This window comes from Nipponia nippon, unplaced genomic scaffold (genome assembly GCF_047370975.1).
Source record: "Nipponia nippon isolate SJK-2023a ecotype South Korea unplaced genomic scaffold, ASM4737097v1 scaffold_4, whole genome shotgun sequence".
Lineage (NCBI taxonomy): Eukaryota > Metazoa > Chordata > Aves > Pelecaniformes > Threskiornithidae > Nipponia > Nipponia nippon.
Genome location: NW_028262358.1, coordinates 59,691,476 through 59,706,944, shown reverse-complemented (window position 1 = coordinate 59,706,944; position 15,469 = coordinate 59,691,476). Strand labels below are relative to the sequence as shown.

Genomic DNA, 15,469 nt, shown 5'->3' with positions numbered 1-15,469 from the left:
TTGGAATTAAAGAAATAACTGTGTTTTGGACAATTATTTTACCTGGTGTGATTTGAAACCAAAAGATCAATGGCTTGTTTGAATGGGCATCTAACTGTATGGGTAGGGGTGGGAAGGGTGTGGAGATGGAACATGCTAGTTACCTACAACCATTTAAATAGCTCTTAAGATTTTTCTTCCCCTAAAAGAGAAATAGAATTCCATTTACAACCAAACTGCAAATCCAGGAGAGGTGCAAGAACGCTGCAGACCACATTGCTGTACACTCAGGAGCTAGGACGTTTGCGTCCCTTCCCAGCTTTTCACGGAACGATTGCTCAAACAGTAAATCATGGCAATACGAGTATGGCACGCTTTGTAGACCCAACTGTACCTTAAACACCGGCCATTCAAGAATGCATATTTCAGGGGCAGAGCTGCAACACGCTGCGGCAGGGTACTACTCAGTGTTAAGAATCCTTGCGCACACGACTCTTACACTCACGTCTGCAAGGACACCTCTTGGAGATGACTCCAGTAAGGAGGGCTTGATAACCCATCCACACTGGTGCTAGGTGGTTAAGCTCCAGTAGGGTCTTACTGGGATCCAGCAAAGCCAGGAGGTTCTTACATGCTGAATATACTATGAGCAGGACACAATCACCTGAAAATTTCATTCACTGCTATTAAAGTTTTGCAGCACATAATGGAGAGTGTCACCTATTAATAGGCACTGGGCCAATTCTTAGACTCTGTTGGTTTTAATTTGATTAAAAGTACAAAGAAATTATGCTCAAAGTAACTCACTCGAATTTCACTAAACGTTCCTATTTACAAGTACAACAAGGCAAACAAAATCCAAGACTTCCGCACTGCCCTTCATGCTGGATAGTTACTGATAATTATTATAAAAAAAAAAATCTGAAATATTATCAGCTTAGAATTGCTGGCATTTTAACATGTACTTTCCACATGTTTAATGACTTTCGAAAGATGTGAGGCTGTGGGGAATCAATACCGATAACCTTTCAGCTTATACAGTGTGTATTTTACATAACAATTATAAAATGAATGCGTTTACTTGTATTTTAGCAGCTTGACTTAGAGTGACTGAATACGGTAACTTGAAGAAGTGGCTGGTCTGATACTGCGTTTTACACAGGTGTATTGATATCTGGGAATGTAAATAACTGGAATTGTTACAAATTAATGATAGCTGCTGCTTGGGGTTTTATCTGTACTGTAGTATATACCTATATATATTTCCACACACACAAATATATTCCAACATTGTAATCTGAAAAATAGAATATGTATTATCTTTTTTATACAGTACGTATATTATGCTTGGGTTATGGTGTTTTTATTTAACAAGCAAAAAAAAAATCTGTGCTGCCTAATTGTACAGTACTGTAGGATACTCTGCTGTGCACAGTTCCAAGTGCCTTAGACAACTGTTTAGCTCTTTGAATTATAGATATATATGAATGAATATATATAAATATAAAATGAAGAAAATTACCTCAATAAAATTGTTCAGAAAATCTTTACAGAAAATATTTTGTTCTTGAATCTCTAGCAAGTACGTGTGCATGTATAATGGCGTTAACTTCAGAGAGCAGCTACTTGTTGGAAAGTAGCCTCCAGAGACTGAATTAAAAGTCCCTCTGCATAGAGATGAAATGAAGGAAAGTACCTGAAACCTTCCTTTGAATTCTGGGAGGCCTTCAAAAGCACCTGCTAGCTCTCTTGTGGGCGGTGTCTTCATGCAGAGGTGTGTTCAAAGTGGAGACAGTTATTTTCAAAATACAAAGTTAGTGTTGTGGCTCAATGGTTCAGAGACCTAATTTATGCTCCTGGTTTCCTAATATTTTTTTTTTTTTAACCAGCAAGAAGTGGTTTTCATTAGTTTCAGTGGAATAACTTCATTGACAGCAGGTTTTTACCAAAATCACGCCTGCTGCACATGGACAGAACTGATCTGCACAGCTGAGGGTTCAACCTAGTCCACAGTATGTCTGCCAGTCCTTTAACATTGCAAAGTGACTGACAATAACTTTTGCTTTTTAATTACTTTGTAATAACTTCTGCTTTGCAAGAACTAAGAGAAAAATTATTAGCATAAGGTTCCTCACATGGAAGGCAAGTTGTCGATTACGTTAAGGAAATGCGTGCTTCCAGCATATTATTTTTCAAGTGGCTGCCTCGACAGTGAGACCATTCCAATACTGACCATTCTTCTTCCATAAGCATAAAAGAAGTGGTTAGTGACCTGAGCGCTTTTCCCCTCAGTCTCTGTAGATGCTCTTTGCTGAGTTTCACCTGGAACGTCTCAGCAGAGAACACAATGAGAGAGTACAGCGGGATGGATGGCCTTGTAAGGCTCAGATGAAATTAGAAGCTTAAGTGGAGTCTCCATCTGAGAGACTCTCTTCTATACATTTCATATGCGATACTAAATCTTGAATTTTGATATACTGCAAATCAGTTTGAAGGAGATGACTCACCCTTAAGTATCAACAAAGGAGGCAATACGATGCTTATTATTGCTAATCCCTCAATCTTAAAACTAATCTCCAGATGCATTTCTGTTGACATACATTATCAATCTTCTATGATAAGGGGGGGGCTGTCGTTTTAATCACACTGTCATAGGTCCTTTCCCCGAAACGCTTAGGACCTAAACAGGAAATACAGGGTGGGGACACGAGTTAAAGCAAGACAGAAAACCCTGAGACTTAAAAAAACTGAACAGGGAAATTTAACTTACACATATGAAACAGATGATTAGCAACAGAGCTGAGAGCAAAAGCTGATTTTTCCCACTTCCAGACTGACATGATACTCCCAGACCAGATTTGGGGTATATGGAATGACAGCACTGCCGCTATTAGACAGCGAGTCACCAGGCACAGGGGATTGTCCGGGGTGATCCTGCTGCCAAGCCTACGTACAAGTACTTTGCACTTCTATGGATGCCAGAGCTGCCTCAGGAACCTGGAAGCAATAAGGAGTAATATCTAATCTACTTTGTTACCCCACAGATAAATGCTAAGCACTGTATTTTTAACAGTTGGGTGATTCTGCTCTTATGTTACCTTGTGAAAAGCTAGCTCTGCTATTCCACCTGTCACGGGGTTTGCAGTATAGACATACCATAGGAAGGGAGCTGCTCTTGTTCAGTGCAGTCCTGAAAAACCCATTCACAGCATGCAGTCAAAGGGTTGCTAACCTTCCTGTACCGCGAGGTGTGTACTACAGCCTTCAGATGGCTGGCAGCAACAAGAGGATACCCACCACGTACTTTTAGGACGCAAGAGGAAAGGAAGCCCTAACCTTTGCGTGGATATAGGCAGGGGTAATTGGAATCCTCCGAGTACAGGAGTCATTTCAACTGATGGCGCAGATCTGATTAGTTTGTGCACTTGCATGAGAGTGATGTGATGAAACTTGATGACAAAGATGCCAGACTTCAGAAAACAATAGCCAGAAGAACGAAAATCTGGGCTCTTTTGGAGCTTTAGTGACACCTACTGAAAAGCAATGAAATCCACTCAAATATGACTAAAGCTAGTATTTTAAGGTATACATATATATATGTATTTAGCCACGTACATACACACATAATATGTGGATAATTCTTTCTTAATTTTCAGTAACAACCTTTCCGTAGTTGTTATTAATTGTGCACATGGACATGGGAGAAACTGCTCCCTTCTGTGTTTTACATTTTCTTTTTGAAATCTAACGAAACAGTTTTACCTCATATTCCCAAAATAGCAAGCATCTATTTGTTTTCTTCTTAGCAAGGAGCATGTGTCCGTCTGTTTGTGCACAGGCATGCTACACGGCGTAGGTATAATTTATACAGCTAGAGTGTCGCATCACGAGAAATAAGAAGTCATACACGGCAAAGCGCTGTTAAGATGCATACATATTATTTACGCCTGAGCCTTCAAACTCAGCCTGGGCCTGAGCTTCTGCAGGCCGGACTGCAAAGGTGGGCGCCAGAGACCCCGGCGGCAGGGCTGGCTGAAGCGGCCCTTCCTGCTGGGCCGGCGGGCGGGTGCTGCTGTGCCTCCTCCCTCACACGGGCTCTTCATACAACTTCGTTGTCCTTTATCGCAGCGCCTGAGCGCCCAGCGCGATTTTCTCTTTGTGTGGAGCCCCGGGCGGGCCTCCGCGCTGGCCTCCGGAGCGACCGGCGACCGGGGCGCACCACGACCCGCCCGCCGCGCGCCCGCCCCGCCCCTAACGGGCGCCTCGGGCAGCGGGAGAAGGGGCGGAGCCCCGAGCCCTTAAGCCACGCCCCTCTGTCAGCGAGCCCCGCCCCTTCCCGCGAGCGACAGCGCGGCCACCGCGCACGCGCCGTGCCCTTTGGCCCGCTCCCAGGTGTTCTGCCGCTGCGGCCCGCTGGCGAGCGGAACCATCCTCCGCTCATTCGGGGGGGAAAGGAGGAAAATATGTCTGTGAAGAGCGGGGGGGAAAAGTACCCTGCTTGCGTTCACGAAGCCTCTCTTTTATTCAAGTGCTATTTAAGTCTGAGAAAACTCTCGTCGTTGTTGTTGTTACTGGGGAAAAAACGAAACCGTCCCCCGTGGCAGCCTACTGTCTTCCCCCCGCTGGTCACTGGTTTGTCCCAAGATGGAGGCCGCCGCTCGGGGGTGCTGAGGGCCGGCCCGCGTGCGAGCGAGCGGGGCCGGGGGTGCCGGCAGCGGCCGTAGCGGCTCCCCTCGCCGGCGGGCAGCGCGCGCTGCCCGGCCTGCCCTGGCGCCATGGTGAGGAGGGGCGGGGGGGGCAGGGCGCTCTCCCCCAGCCTTGGGAATGGGGCGCTCTGGAGGGGAGCCGCGGCACACGGACCGCTCTGCTTGCTGGGCTGTCCGGCAGCTTTTCCCCCGGCCCGGCCTGGCCCCGCGACGGGGAGCGGGAGGCGGCGGCGGCGGCGAGGGGGCGGCGGGCCCGGGAGGAGGCAGGCGGCGGCGGCGGGGGGGAAGCGGCGCTGAGGGGCGGCCTGCCGTCAGTCACCAGCGAGTTTGTTCGCGGGGGTAGCACGCTGCCCGCTTCCAAACCCTCCCTGTGTTTTCTTTTGTCGTTGCTCCAAGCATAAGATCTTAAAGCGCAGTTTGGGGTTTTTAACTCAAAGCTCATGGTGACAGTTGCTACGCTCTGAACTCTGATGTGACATGGTGTGTAATGTTGTGTACTTAAAGGTACCAGGTAAGGAAGATAGGTTAGATCCCCAGAGTAGTTTCCAAGTTGCATATATCTGCTGTTAACACGTTTTGGTAGGTAAGTAAAGCTGGAAATTTTGATAAAAGTATTTCCCCAAGTCAGATGTGCTAACTTGTAGAAAAGGCTTTCACCCAGTGAAGAATACTTCAGATTTTTGTTGATCCAGAATGTAGGTATGTTTTTGATGTTAGAGCTATGTCTGTGTAATGGTGCAGGCTACAGTTTTCATGGTTGATGCTGAATTACTGGTGTAGGAACAACTGTCTAAGCCATTTTCAAGAAGCTAGGTGTGTCTAGATGAATTCCCTTATGTCAGTTTCCTGTGTTTCTTGGATGAAGTTTGTTTCAGATTTGACCCAGTGTTTAGAAAGTAGCTACTTAAAAGTTCCTTTCTAGGACTAGGTGTTAATGTGCATATGCTAAAATAAAATCTTTATTGTACAAATGTATTGCCATTTTGCAGCTGAATACAGCTGCATGTGCTATTAGAAAATATGAAATGGCTGTTGTGCATGTGGTGAGAAGCGTTAAGCTACCACTAGTCTCTTTTTGCTTGGTCTCTAAGTATATGTTTATAAGACATTGCCTTAAAAGGAGCACAGTAGCACACTCCAGGCAAAAGATTCTTTTTAGGTACATTAAGTATTTCATTTTTTATTAATGATTAACCAAATGTCCTTTTGCAGCCTCACAAGAAAAAGAAACCCTTCATAGAGAAGAAGAAAGCAGTAACGTTTCACTTGGTGCACAGAAGTCAGAGGGATCCACTTGCTGCTGATGATACTGCACCCCAGAGAGTTCTGCTGCCTACACAGAAAGTAAATACTTGCTTTTAATATTGAGGTTCATTCAGTTAAGAAATGCTGCAGGAAAGAAAAGTGGATATGCAATCGTACAATTCAAAAACATAGCCTGAGAGAAGGTAGTTTTTAGCTTATTTTTCAGCTTATTAAAAAGAAGGGGATGTTGTAGGGAATTCGATAGTTGTGAGTTACTACCTGATGGGTTGAAGGATGACTAACTGGCATTAGGGATATAAACGTATTAAAAAAACCAACAACAAAGATTGCCTGACCCACCCTGAAAAAAACAGGCTGTGTTAGTTATGCTGCTTGTGGAAGAAGTTGTTTAAGGTCCTGCTCAGGCAGCACCCAAACACTGAACCAGATGGTTACAGTGTTCTGACTGGCTGTGCATTAGGGTATTGAGTGAAGAGAGGATAAGGACTTCAGAATTCAGGCATTCTCAATAGATGTGTTACTTTTCTTTTTGCTGATAAGTTTTAAATGGACTTAAGTAACTAAATGTTTTTCTTTTTACAATTCCAAGGGGCATGAGGAGCAAAGGAGGGAAGAGCAGCGGAAATATGGAGTCTTCTTTGATGACGATTATGACTATTTGCAGCATCTAAAAGAAGCTTCTGGTCCCTCTGAGCTTGTCCCTTCTGTGCGTGGACAGCAAAGCAGAATTGTCGTCACAAGTGAGGGACACATAGAAGATGAAATTCAGCGAGTTCCAGTAAGTACTATTTTTGCTAATAATAATCTTATGCTGTTCTTTGGAGTTTAGCATCCTGTAGACACATTAACCATATTCAACAAGTGTTATCGTGACTGTGATCTATCTGCCTATATATATATATAGGATCCTTTTGACCCACAATCAGACTTTCCTACAAGTAAGAAGAAAAGTTGACAAGACAAAGTTTATTGATGAACAGTATTTTACTAGCACAGTGTTAAAACACTTTGTGTACCCTTGACAACCTTTTTTTGACAAAGATGGCTTACAAAGGTATTTGTTTGAACAAGTCATGTGTTTTTCTGGGGTTGGCATTTGTTTCTAAGATTTTTAGAACTTTTGAATGCTCTGGGAGTTATGAACATACCAGGTTGTATTACTGCTACACCATGTTTTTAAAGTGGAATGTAACAGAACTCAGAGGCAATAAAAACAAACTTTTCAATTGCTGGTGTAATTTGTGGAATTTCATGATGCTAGATCATACTGGAATGGAAAATCAATAAGTAATTTCAAGCCATGAAGTATGTAGTTGCCAGTCAGTCACTTTTAATGAGGGAGTTTGGTTTAACAAAATACTGTAATTGTAGTCGAAACCAGTGTTCTTGGTCAGAAATACCTTTCAGGTACAGTTTGGTGATACTACATAAGATTTAAAGTTATTTTAGATGTGCACGTTAGTAAGCTTTTAATAAGCCTTTCAATAAAGGGTTAATTTCAAATGTGTGTTAGTGTTCTCCAAAACAAAAAAAAAAACCTACAAGTTTCATTGTGCTTGCTGTACAACCATTCTCTAAAAAGCTTCAGAGATACAAAAATACTGTCTCTATACCTGGAGAATATTAACATGAGAATTAATGCTGCTAACACTTTACCTAGCTTTCATTGCGTAACTTTGAAAATTTGCCACCAATAAAGCAGCGCTTGCCTTAATAGTTAAGTAGCACTCACAGAGTTTTTTATTCACGTGATTATCTGCACATTTCTGTTAATGTGAGCTCAACTGAGAACAAATATATTGTGATGTTGGTTTTTTGTTTCTTTTTCTGAGGCTCCGTCTATTAAGTTGCCTTCCTCAGTATTTGCCACAGAGTTTGAAGAGGATGTGGGCTTGTTAAATAAAGCTGCTCCTGTGTCAGGTATCATTAAATCGTTTACCTTTCTGTAACGTGAGTTGCCATCTGGGTACTAAATGATAATTATGGCTTTGATTACAGTGTCATATTAGTTTTCATTTAGAACAGGCTCAATAGCAGAGATGAAGAATGATGTATATGAGACCTATGTTTCAATTTGAGACCCGTCTCTGTGATTCACAAATAACAGCTTTTTAGCTTTGCGTGGGGGGGTGCAGTCCATGAGCTCTTCCTATCGTGTAGCAAATATAAACTAATAACAGGGGAAAACTGTAGATAATACTATTGATTTATTACTCCGTCTGTTTGAATCCAAGTCTGGAATTGGATTTTCACTCTCAAAATTTCTCTCCTTTTCAAATGCTGAGTGATGTTTACTTTCCTTCATTAGTATTATTTCAGTGTTACGGGCTGTAAGTACGCTTTTGTTATGTATCCATGCTTGCACTGAACATACACTTTACAGCTATCTTAATATTTTATAACAGGAAGTCATTGTGGTAGTTCTCTATGTCCTGACAGAGGGATGCTAAAGACACTTCTGTTAATTGCAATAGAGAAACTCTTTCTGACCTTCCGTAATGTAGGGAATTTTAGGGGGTGGGCACTAGGGTTGGCAGTTGATCATACAGTACTTTAACTTGGATTTTTTTTTCTTCTTCGGTATTCTAAGTAAAATATATTAAAATACATTTATGGAAGCTTAAGTCCTCTGGGGAATGTTCTTTTCTGGATGAGGAAAATTGACAAGAGGCTGGTGACTTGCCCTGGCTTGTATCAAATCTACAAATATTATTGAGGAATTTTGTGATTCTTAGGTTTAATCTTTCCTTAGTGCAAATTAACAGTCTAGTTGGATTGGTTTTTATCCAGGAAAGTAGCTTTGTAATGTCAGAGAAACTTACATATTTATGTTTTGGTGTTTTTTTCACTTTCTAGGACCACGGCTAGATTTTGACCCTGATATTGTTGCAGCTCTTGATGATGATTTTGACTTTGACAATCCAGAAAATATCCTGGAAGATGATTTTGTTCTACAAGCAAATGAACCACAGAAAGGGTACATAGAGCTTTGTTGATCTGTTTGTCATATGTAAATAGGAATGATGCTATTTATTCTTTCATGTGTTGTTGTAGGAAGCAAGAATGGTTTCAGATTTCAAATTGAATACTTAGGTGTGTTAAAAGAAAACAGTATTACCTTATATTATACAGGTGGTAGCTTACAAAATCAAATTTTCGTGTGTTATTCAAGAGATGGGTTTCGTTTGTTTACAGATGCAATGTATGGAATAATAGGATTCTTGAACTATTTAAAACATTACCATCTATCACATTTAAAATATGTCAGTAATAATATTGATGAAGGCTAATGGGTGTTTCCAGAACCTTTACAAATACTTCTTGTGGTACCCCACTGCGTATTATTTCTTTAGGTTATGGTATCATTCTTATCATTCTATGAACAATGAGAGATTTTGCTAGTTTTAATATTCAAGGATGCAGCTAGTATTTTTCTTCTTCCACTTTGACATGTATAGCTGAATGTAAACATAACCTCACTCAGAAACATTTTCAGCTTTCAAACAAAAGTAGTATTGTGCTGACTTTGGCAACACTGTTACTGCTAAACTTGTTTTTCTTTTACTGGCTTGAAAATAATCACTTTTTATCTTTGCCTCTCAAGATTTAAATCTATTCTTGCCAAATTGTTTCAGATAACGCAACACTGGTCAGAGCTGTGGAAAGGTCTGTGTATTATTCTAAAGCTGTTTTTATACTTCTGTTCAGGGGATCAGATGCTGAGGATGAAGAAGAATGGGAAGATGTGGAGGATGATAGTGATGAAAAGGATAGTTGCAGTAATGATAGAGACTATGATTCAGAAGGTCCTTTATCAGATGATGGGGTTAACGGACAGCCAAAAGAATTTCTTTTTATGCAAGAAGAAACCAGGAGTCGCTTCACAGAATATTCTATGACATCTTCAGTAATGAGAAGGAATGAGCAGTTAACCCTGTTGGATGACAGATTTGAGAAGGTGAGGCAGCTAAAGAATGTAACTGTTCAATATAAGGATGTTAAATGCTTCTTTGTCTTTTGATTCATCTCATGCAGTGGTGTCCTGTACAGCTGTGCAAATCCGTAACTGCCTTCAGTAGTCAGGGCATCAAACAGCTGTTCTTGGCACACATTCCGCATTTAATATTGTGTGCACTAAGTGGCTTGTATTGCATAGGTTATAGTGTTAATTGCTCTTAAAAGGCCTAACACTGATATAGTTAAAATTATTCCAGTCACTATAACGAGCATTCATAGTTGGTGTTACGCTTTTGTCCGAGAGGCACAGTTCAACACAGCAAATCATGTACAAGTGCCTGGTAAAGACTCACTTCTTTCACCCTTTCTCCCCACTGTGCCAAGAATACATTCATGAAATGATGTCAGAGCAGTGGAAATATGGTGTAACTTTTGTCCTGAGCAGTGACAGGCTTTTTAATGTGCAGATTGAAATAATGCATCAGAATAAGAAACGTTTTCCAGAAGCTGATTTATATATTATTAAAAGATAACTTTGTGACTCCCATGCTGAAAGAATACTGACAGTAAGGAGGAAATCCTGCTGCCGGTGTGTTTGGCAGTTGTTCAGCAAATGAGAGGGGAGAGGAAAAAGGGGCCAACAGAAAGAAATGTGTAGATCTTCTTTAAGCTGTCAAGAAGTTGCACGACAGATGCGATCTAATTACAGATACCCACTTCTTTATTTTAGTTTTTTGAACAGTTTGATGAAGATGAAATTGGAGCCTTGGATAATGTAGAGTTAGAAGGCTATATTAACACGGACAATGCTCGGTTGCAGGAAGTCCTGAATGATTACTACAAAGAGAAAGCAAAGAAGTATGTATTCCCAGAAGTACTGCTTCACATAAGTAGTTATGTAATCCCGTGTTTATATTGAAAGTTTGGGTATGTTGTTTCCAGTTCATGTACTCCAAGATTACATCCCACAATAAAAGCAGCTGCGTGTGAGCATTAACCATTTTTTTATGTCGCTGAATGTCAGCCTTAGCTTATAAGATGATAAAATTAAGTGGAGGCATTTTGTTGGTTTATGTGAGATGATGTTCCTTTTGTATAATTGTATTGAATTTAGCGTAAGTAGTATCTAGAGGCATTCTTCCTTTCCCTTTTTAGTGTAACTTATCTTTCTCCTTATACCTTTACTTTTGTTTTTAACAGACTCTGTAGCCAAGTGTATTCTGTCCCGCTGGTACGCAGCTGATTCCAGTGTACACCTAGTTACATGACAATAAACTCACAGGCAGCTGTTGCGCGGGTACTGCTGTTTGGAGCACTGCGACAATCAGTGCTTATAAAGCAACCCTGTGTCAATGTAAGACTGCATTTCCACAGTATATTCCCCTTGTCTTAAAGCAGGTGATGTTATCCCGAAGCTAAATGGCTAAGTGTTCTCACACTAGTCTTGTGTTTCCTGAGGGAAAGATACGGGGATGTGCCCCTTGTAGTGAAAGGTGGCTGCTCAGCACCGGAGTACAGAATCAGCCCGAGAGCTGCCTTACTTACAGACTAAAAAGTATACCCTCTTCTCTTCCTGCCCTCCAGTCAGAAATTTTGTGTGCCACATAATTTTGAAATGCAGAAATACTTTTTGTCGACTGTGTCTCTTGACCTAATGTTTTGGGTTATTTTGGGGATGATTACTTAAGGAAACTTACTTTTGCTGCAATTTTCATTAGGAATAGCTTTCTTTGGTTTGGGGTTTTACCGAGGGGAGACTGGGTTTACATAATTACACATTTTCAAGAAAAGATAAACTTATTTTTTTCTTCTCTGGACTTGAAAGTTGTGTGAAATTGGATGCTCTTGAACCCTGCGAAGATTTAGACTCTCCTGTGAATGAAGAAAGCGAGGAAGAAAAGGAAGAAATAGTAGCTGTAGTTATTGAGGAACCAAAAGAAAAGTGGGATTGCGAATCTATTTTGAGTAAGTATTTTGGAGTTCCCTTGTTTGTTCCTAGGATTTCAAAGTAATTAATAGGTAATCTCAGAACCTTCCTAGCAGTGCTTTAGGTAAAATGGTTTATGCTTCTGAAGCACAACAGCAGGAATTCTTGCTAGATACAGCTACTGCTTTTGCGTGAATCACTTAACTCTTGCAATTTTATATCTTCAAAGACTAAATAGTAGCACAATTCATAATAAAGTTACCTAATTTCTCCTTGCAAACCTTTCTTCACTACCTTTTTTTTTTTTTCTCCCTCTTTGTGACCTAGGTACATATTCAAACTTATATAATCACCCAACACTTATTAAGGAGCCATCAAAGGTAAAATCATTAAACTTATTCTGAGTAACAACCTGGCTTCGGAAAATTTGAGACAAAAGTGATTTTTTATTTTTTTTTTCTCAATGGATATCTGTTTTTAAAAGAAGGAGGGAGCAGAAAAGAAGGTTGGGGAGGGTGTTAGCCTCTGGTATTACTTCTTCACTGGAGAAGGGTTTGGGTATATTTTTTTCTGTTAGAAGGAAAATTAAGTAAGTTCAAAATTTCTGTAATAGCTAGGCAGAAATGTAGAGAGCAAGGAACTTACTTACACAAAGGTATCTCATACATAACAAGTAATCTGTGTCTCACAGCCACGTATTAGGTTTTTTTCCTTGAAAATGGGCTTGTATTTCCCTTCTACAGTTTGAAACAATTCATTCTAGTTCTTTGGCCTTCCAGATGTTCCCAATCATTAGAGCACAGCTTGATGTTCCAGATGTGTGAGATTTTGAAAGGAAACCTTTTTCTTGAAAGCCTATAAAGGAATATTAAGTGCCTACTGAAGTGGTTTTTTTTTTTTCAGTAATATTTAAATAAAAGGGAGAAACTTTTTCTTATTCTGGGAGGCCAGGTTCTGCTCACAGGTGTGTTTGATTTCTTACTTTGGGATTAACGTGCATTTTTCTGAAGGAAAAAAACAGTATGAGGAAACTTATGTTTATTACTCTTAAATCTGCATCTAATGTTTTTATACAGATAAGGCAGTGTGATGTGCACTTCTTGGAGAGAAAGCTAGGGACTATTAATACATATGCGCTCTTTATTTTAGCCCAAACCAATAAAAATTTCCCAGAAGACCGGAATTCCCCTACATGTCTTGCCTCAGAAAGGTCTTACTGCTAAGCAGATTGAACGCATGCAAATGATTAATGACAGTGACCTGCCAAGAGCATCAACACAGCCCCGTCCCAAAGACGAGAGCAAAGAGGATCGCAAAGCTAGAAAACAGGCAATAAAAGAGGAGCGAAAGGTACTCCTTATTTTAAATAAAACCCTGCAAAAACATGTTATGTTATCTGAATTCTGTCTTACGACCTTTTTTTAAAGTTCATTTGTTCTTGTGTCTGAAAATTAATGGGGAAAACTTGCTGGTCTCACAGGACTAATTATTGCTTATTTAAAAAAAAAATCTACTGGAAAGCAAGTTAACCTCATAATTTTGTCATCCTAATTTCCTATGTGGAAATTTTCGTCTGTTATTGTGGCCACTGTTGCATATATAATTTCGGAAGGAGCCCTCGTATTTCCTTATTATCTAGGGAAGCAAGGAAAACAGTTATGATGTTTCAGACCACATAAAGTGAAAAGTCTCTGAAAGAAATGTGGAAAATCTAATTGGCCACAACGATATACTAGTTGTTTTATTTAGGAACAGAAATGGCCAGCATATTAGAAGCTTCAGCTAATTAAAGATGATAATCCTGGTGGTACACATATTAATTTGACTACTAATAATTAGTGCTATAAATAATAATGTTGTCCAGATTGCTGCTGTTTTCATTATCTAAAACTGTTAATTAGAATGGTTTCTTGTTGCACGTTATGCCTATTTTGTAAATTTTTAATTATTTGTATGCACAGGAACGCAGAATGGAGAAGAAAGCCAACAAGCTAGCCTTCAAATTGGAGAAAACAAGGCAAGAAAAAGAGTTGCTCAATCTGAAACAAAACATTCAAGGACTGAAGCTGTCTTGACGAAACTGAGGAACCTATTGTGGAAACACCCTGAAGTTTTCATTTGTATTGAGAAGGGGACTGCTAACTCATAGCTTTGCCAGCCTTGCTCGTAGGGGGTTATTCAGATGTTACTGTCACGAGAACCAGTAACTTGTCATCCTTTCTGAAAAGAAGTTATACATAAAACAATGTATTAGTGATGTCTGTTCTGTCATGAGTGACATGGCAACTGTTGCAAAGTTTCATTACGGGAGAAATGTATTAAAATTATAAAAAAAAATATTTTTCTTACAAGCTATCACTGGACAGAGTTTTATATATATATTTGTTGAGTGTATTCCACAAATGAGCAGAGTCCTACAGATTTGATCTGATTAGATTCTTCTATTACATTATTTCAGTTTACAAAGCAATATATCCATTTGTGTCTTCTCTCTTATACTGATAGTTAAATACAGTTCCTTGATATAGCACAGTTTTGTAAGTCAAGGAGTTTTCACCCACTCTTTAGTTCTTTTCTGGGTTGGTTATTTATTGTTTGGGTACTATTATGAAAGATGTAAAATAACGTTTTGTAAACAGAGGTGTCTGAAAAGCTGTCGTGTAGCTAGACATCCCTGTTACCTAACCCAAGTTTTACATTTCTTAGCAAATAAAATCTGTTGCAACAAGTGTTGCAGTAGTCACTGACCGTTACTGTTGCCATTGAAATCGGCTCTGCCGAAAAGAATCCGTCTGGGTAGTATGGCAAACACAACAGCAGGTACATAGAAAAATACTGTACGTTGCAGATAGCCATTGTCTTGATTTTCCTGAAATAATATTCTTCAGGTCTTGCATTCAGTTTGGTTTCATTGAAATACAAACTTATCGCCCACTGCAATTGTTGCAAAGACTTTCTAAAGATGAGCAGAGGGCCGGTATCCTTAGGCTTGATGTGATCTTAAATTTCTGTACTGTGCATGTGAACGAAATGAACAGGATTGGTAGTCAATCCTTCTGAATCCTTCTGTATTCCTAAGAAACCCTCAGCTTTAGGTCTTTAGGCCTATAGACCGAGCGATCTTCTGCCTTTGGGTGAACAGTTACCCACTTCAGTGGTAAGGAACACAGTAACCAACACATCAGCAGAGCGGCTTGACTGCTAGTAAATTCAAAGCATCTTAAATATTCCTTAAATCGTTCTGTGAATACTGGATGGAGACAAGCTAACAGAAGGACTGATGAGGCCTTTTACTGTACAGAAACAATTCAAAGTACTTGTTTTTATTGGAAGAAAGCTTTTCTAATATATTTTAATTGATGAAGTAGCATGGTTTTGGGAGAAGGGAATGAACAGGCATTTAAGTCTACAAGTCTCTTGATCACTGCTCAGAAAAATGAAGTGTCAATACGGTATTAGCATCTAGATTAAGCCTTCATTTTCTAAAATTGTTCAAGAGCCTGTCTTAACCAAATCAGTAGAAATCGTCTGTGAGATTAGAACAAGTTTCAGGGTTTGCATTTAGCTGATAACTGTACTAGTTGTCATGTTTCACAGGCTTGAGCAGGGTCTGCCTGCGTCATAATTGTTAATT

The 15,469-nt window shown here is 40.0% G+C and overlaps 1 protein-coding gene across 1 annotated transcript; it reads left to right on the top strand.

Annotated features, from left to right (window-relative positions):
- Positions 1-4,436: 4,436 nt before the first annotated feature.
- On the top strand, positions 4,437-14,565 carry LTV1 (LTV1 ribosome biogenesis factor). Its single transcript, XM_087777139.1, has 11 exons — positions 4,437-4,757; positions 5,898-6,029; positions 6,541-6,729; positions 7,784-7,871; positions 8,808-8,928; positions 9,660-9,909; positions 10,639-10,766; positions 11,734-11,873; positions 12,163-12,215; positions 12,985-13,185; positions 13,797-14,565. The coding sequence occupies exons 1-11, from the start codon at positions 4,755-4,757 to the stop codon at positions 13,908-13,910; spliced, it is 1,419 nt and encodes a 472-aa protein (XP_087633265.1). The 5' UTR covers positions 4,437-4,754; the 3' UTR covers positions 13,911-14,565.
- Positions 14,566-15,469: the final 904 nt, after the last annotated feature.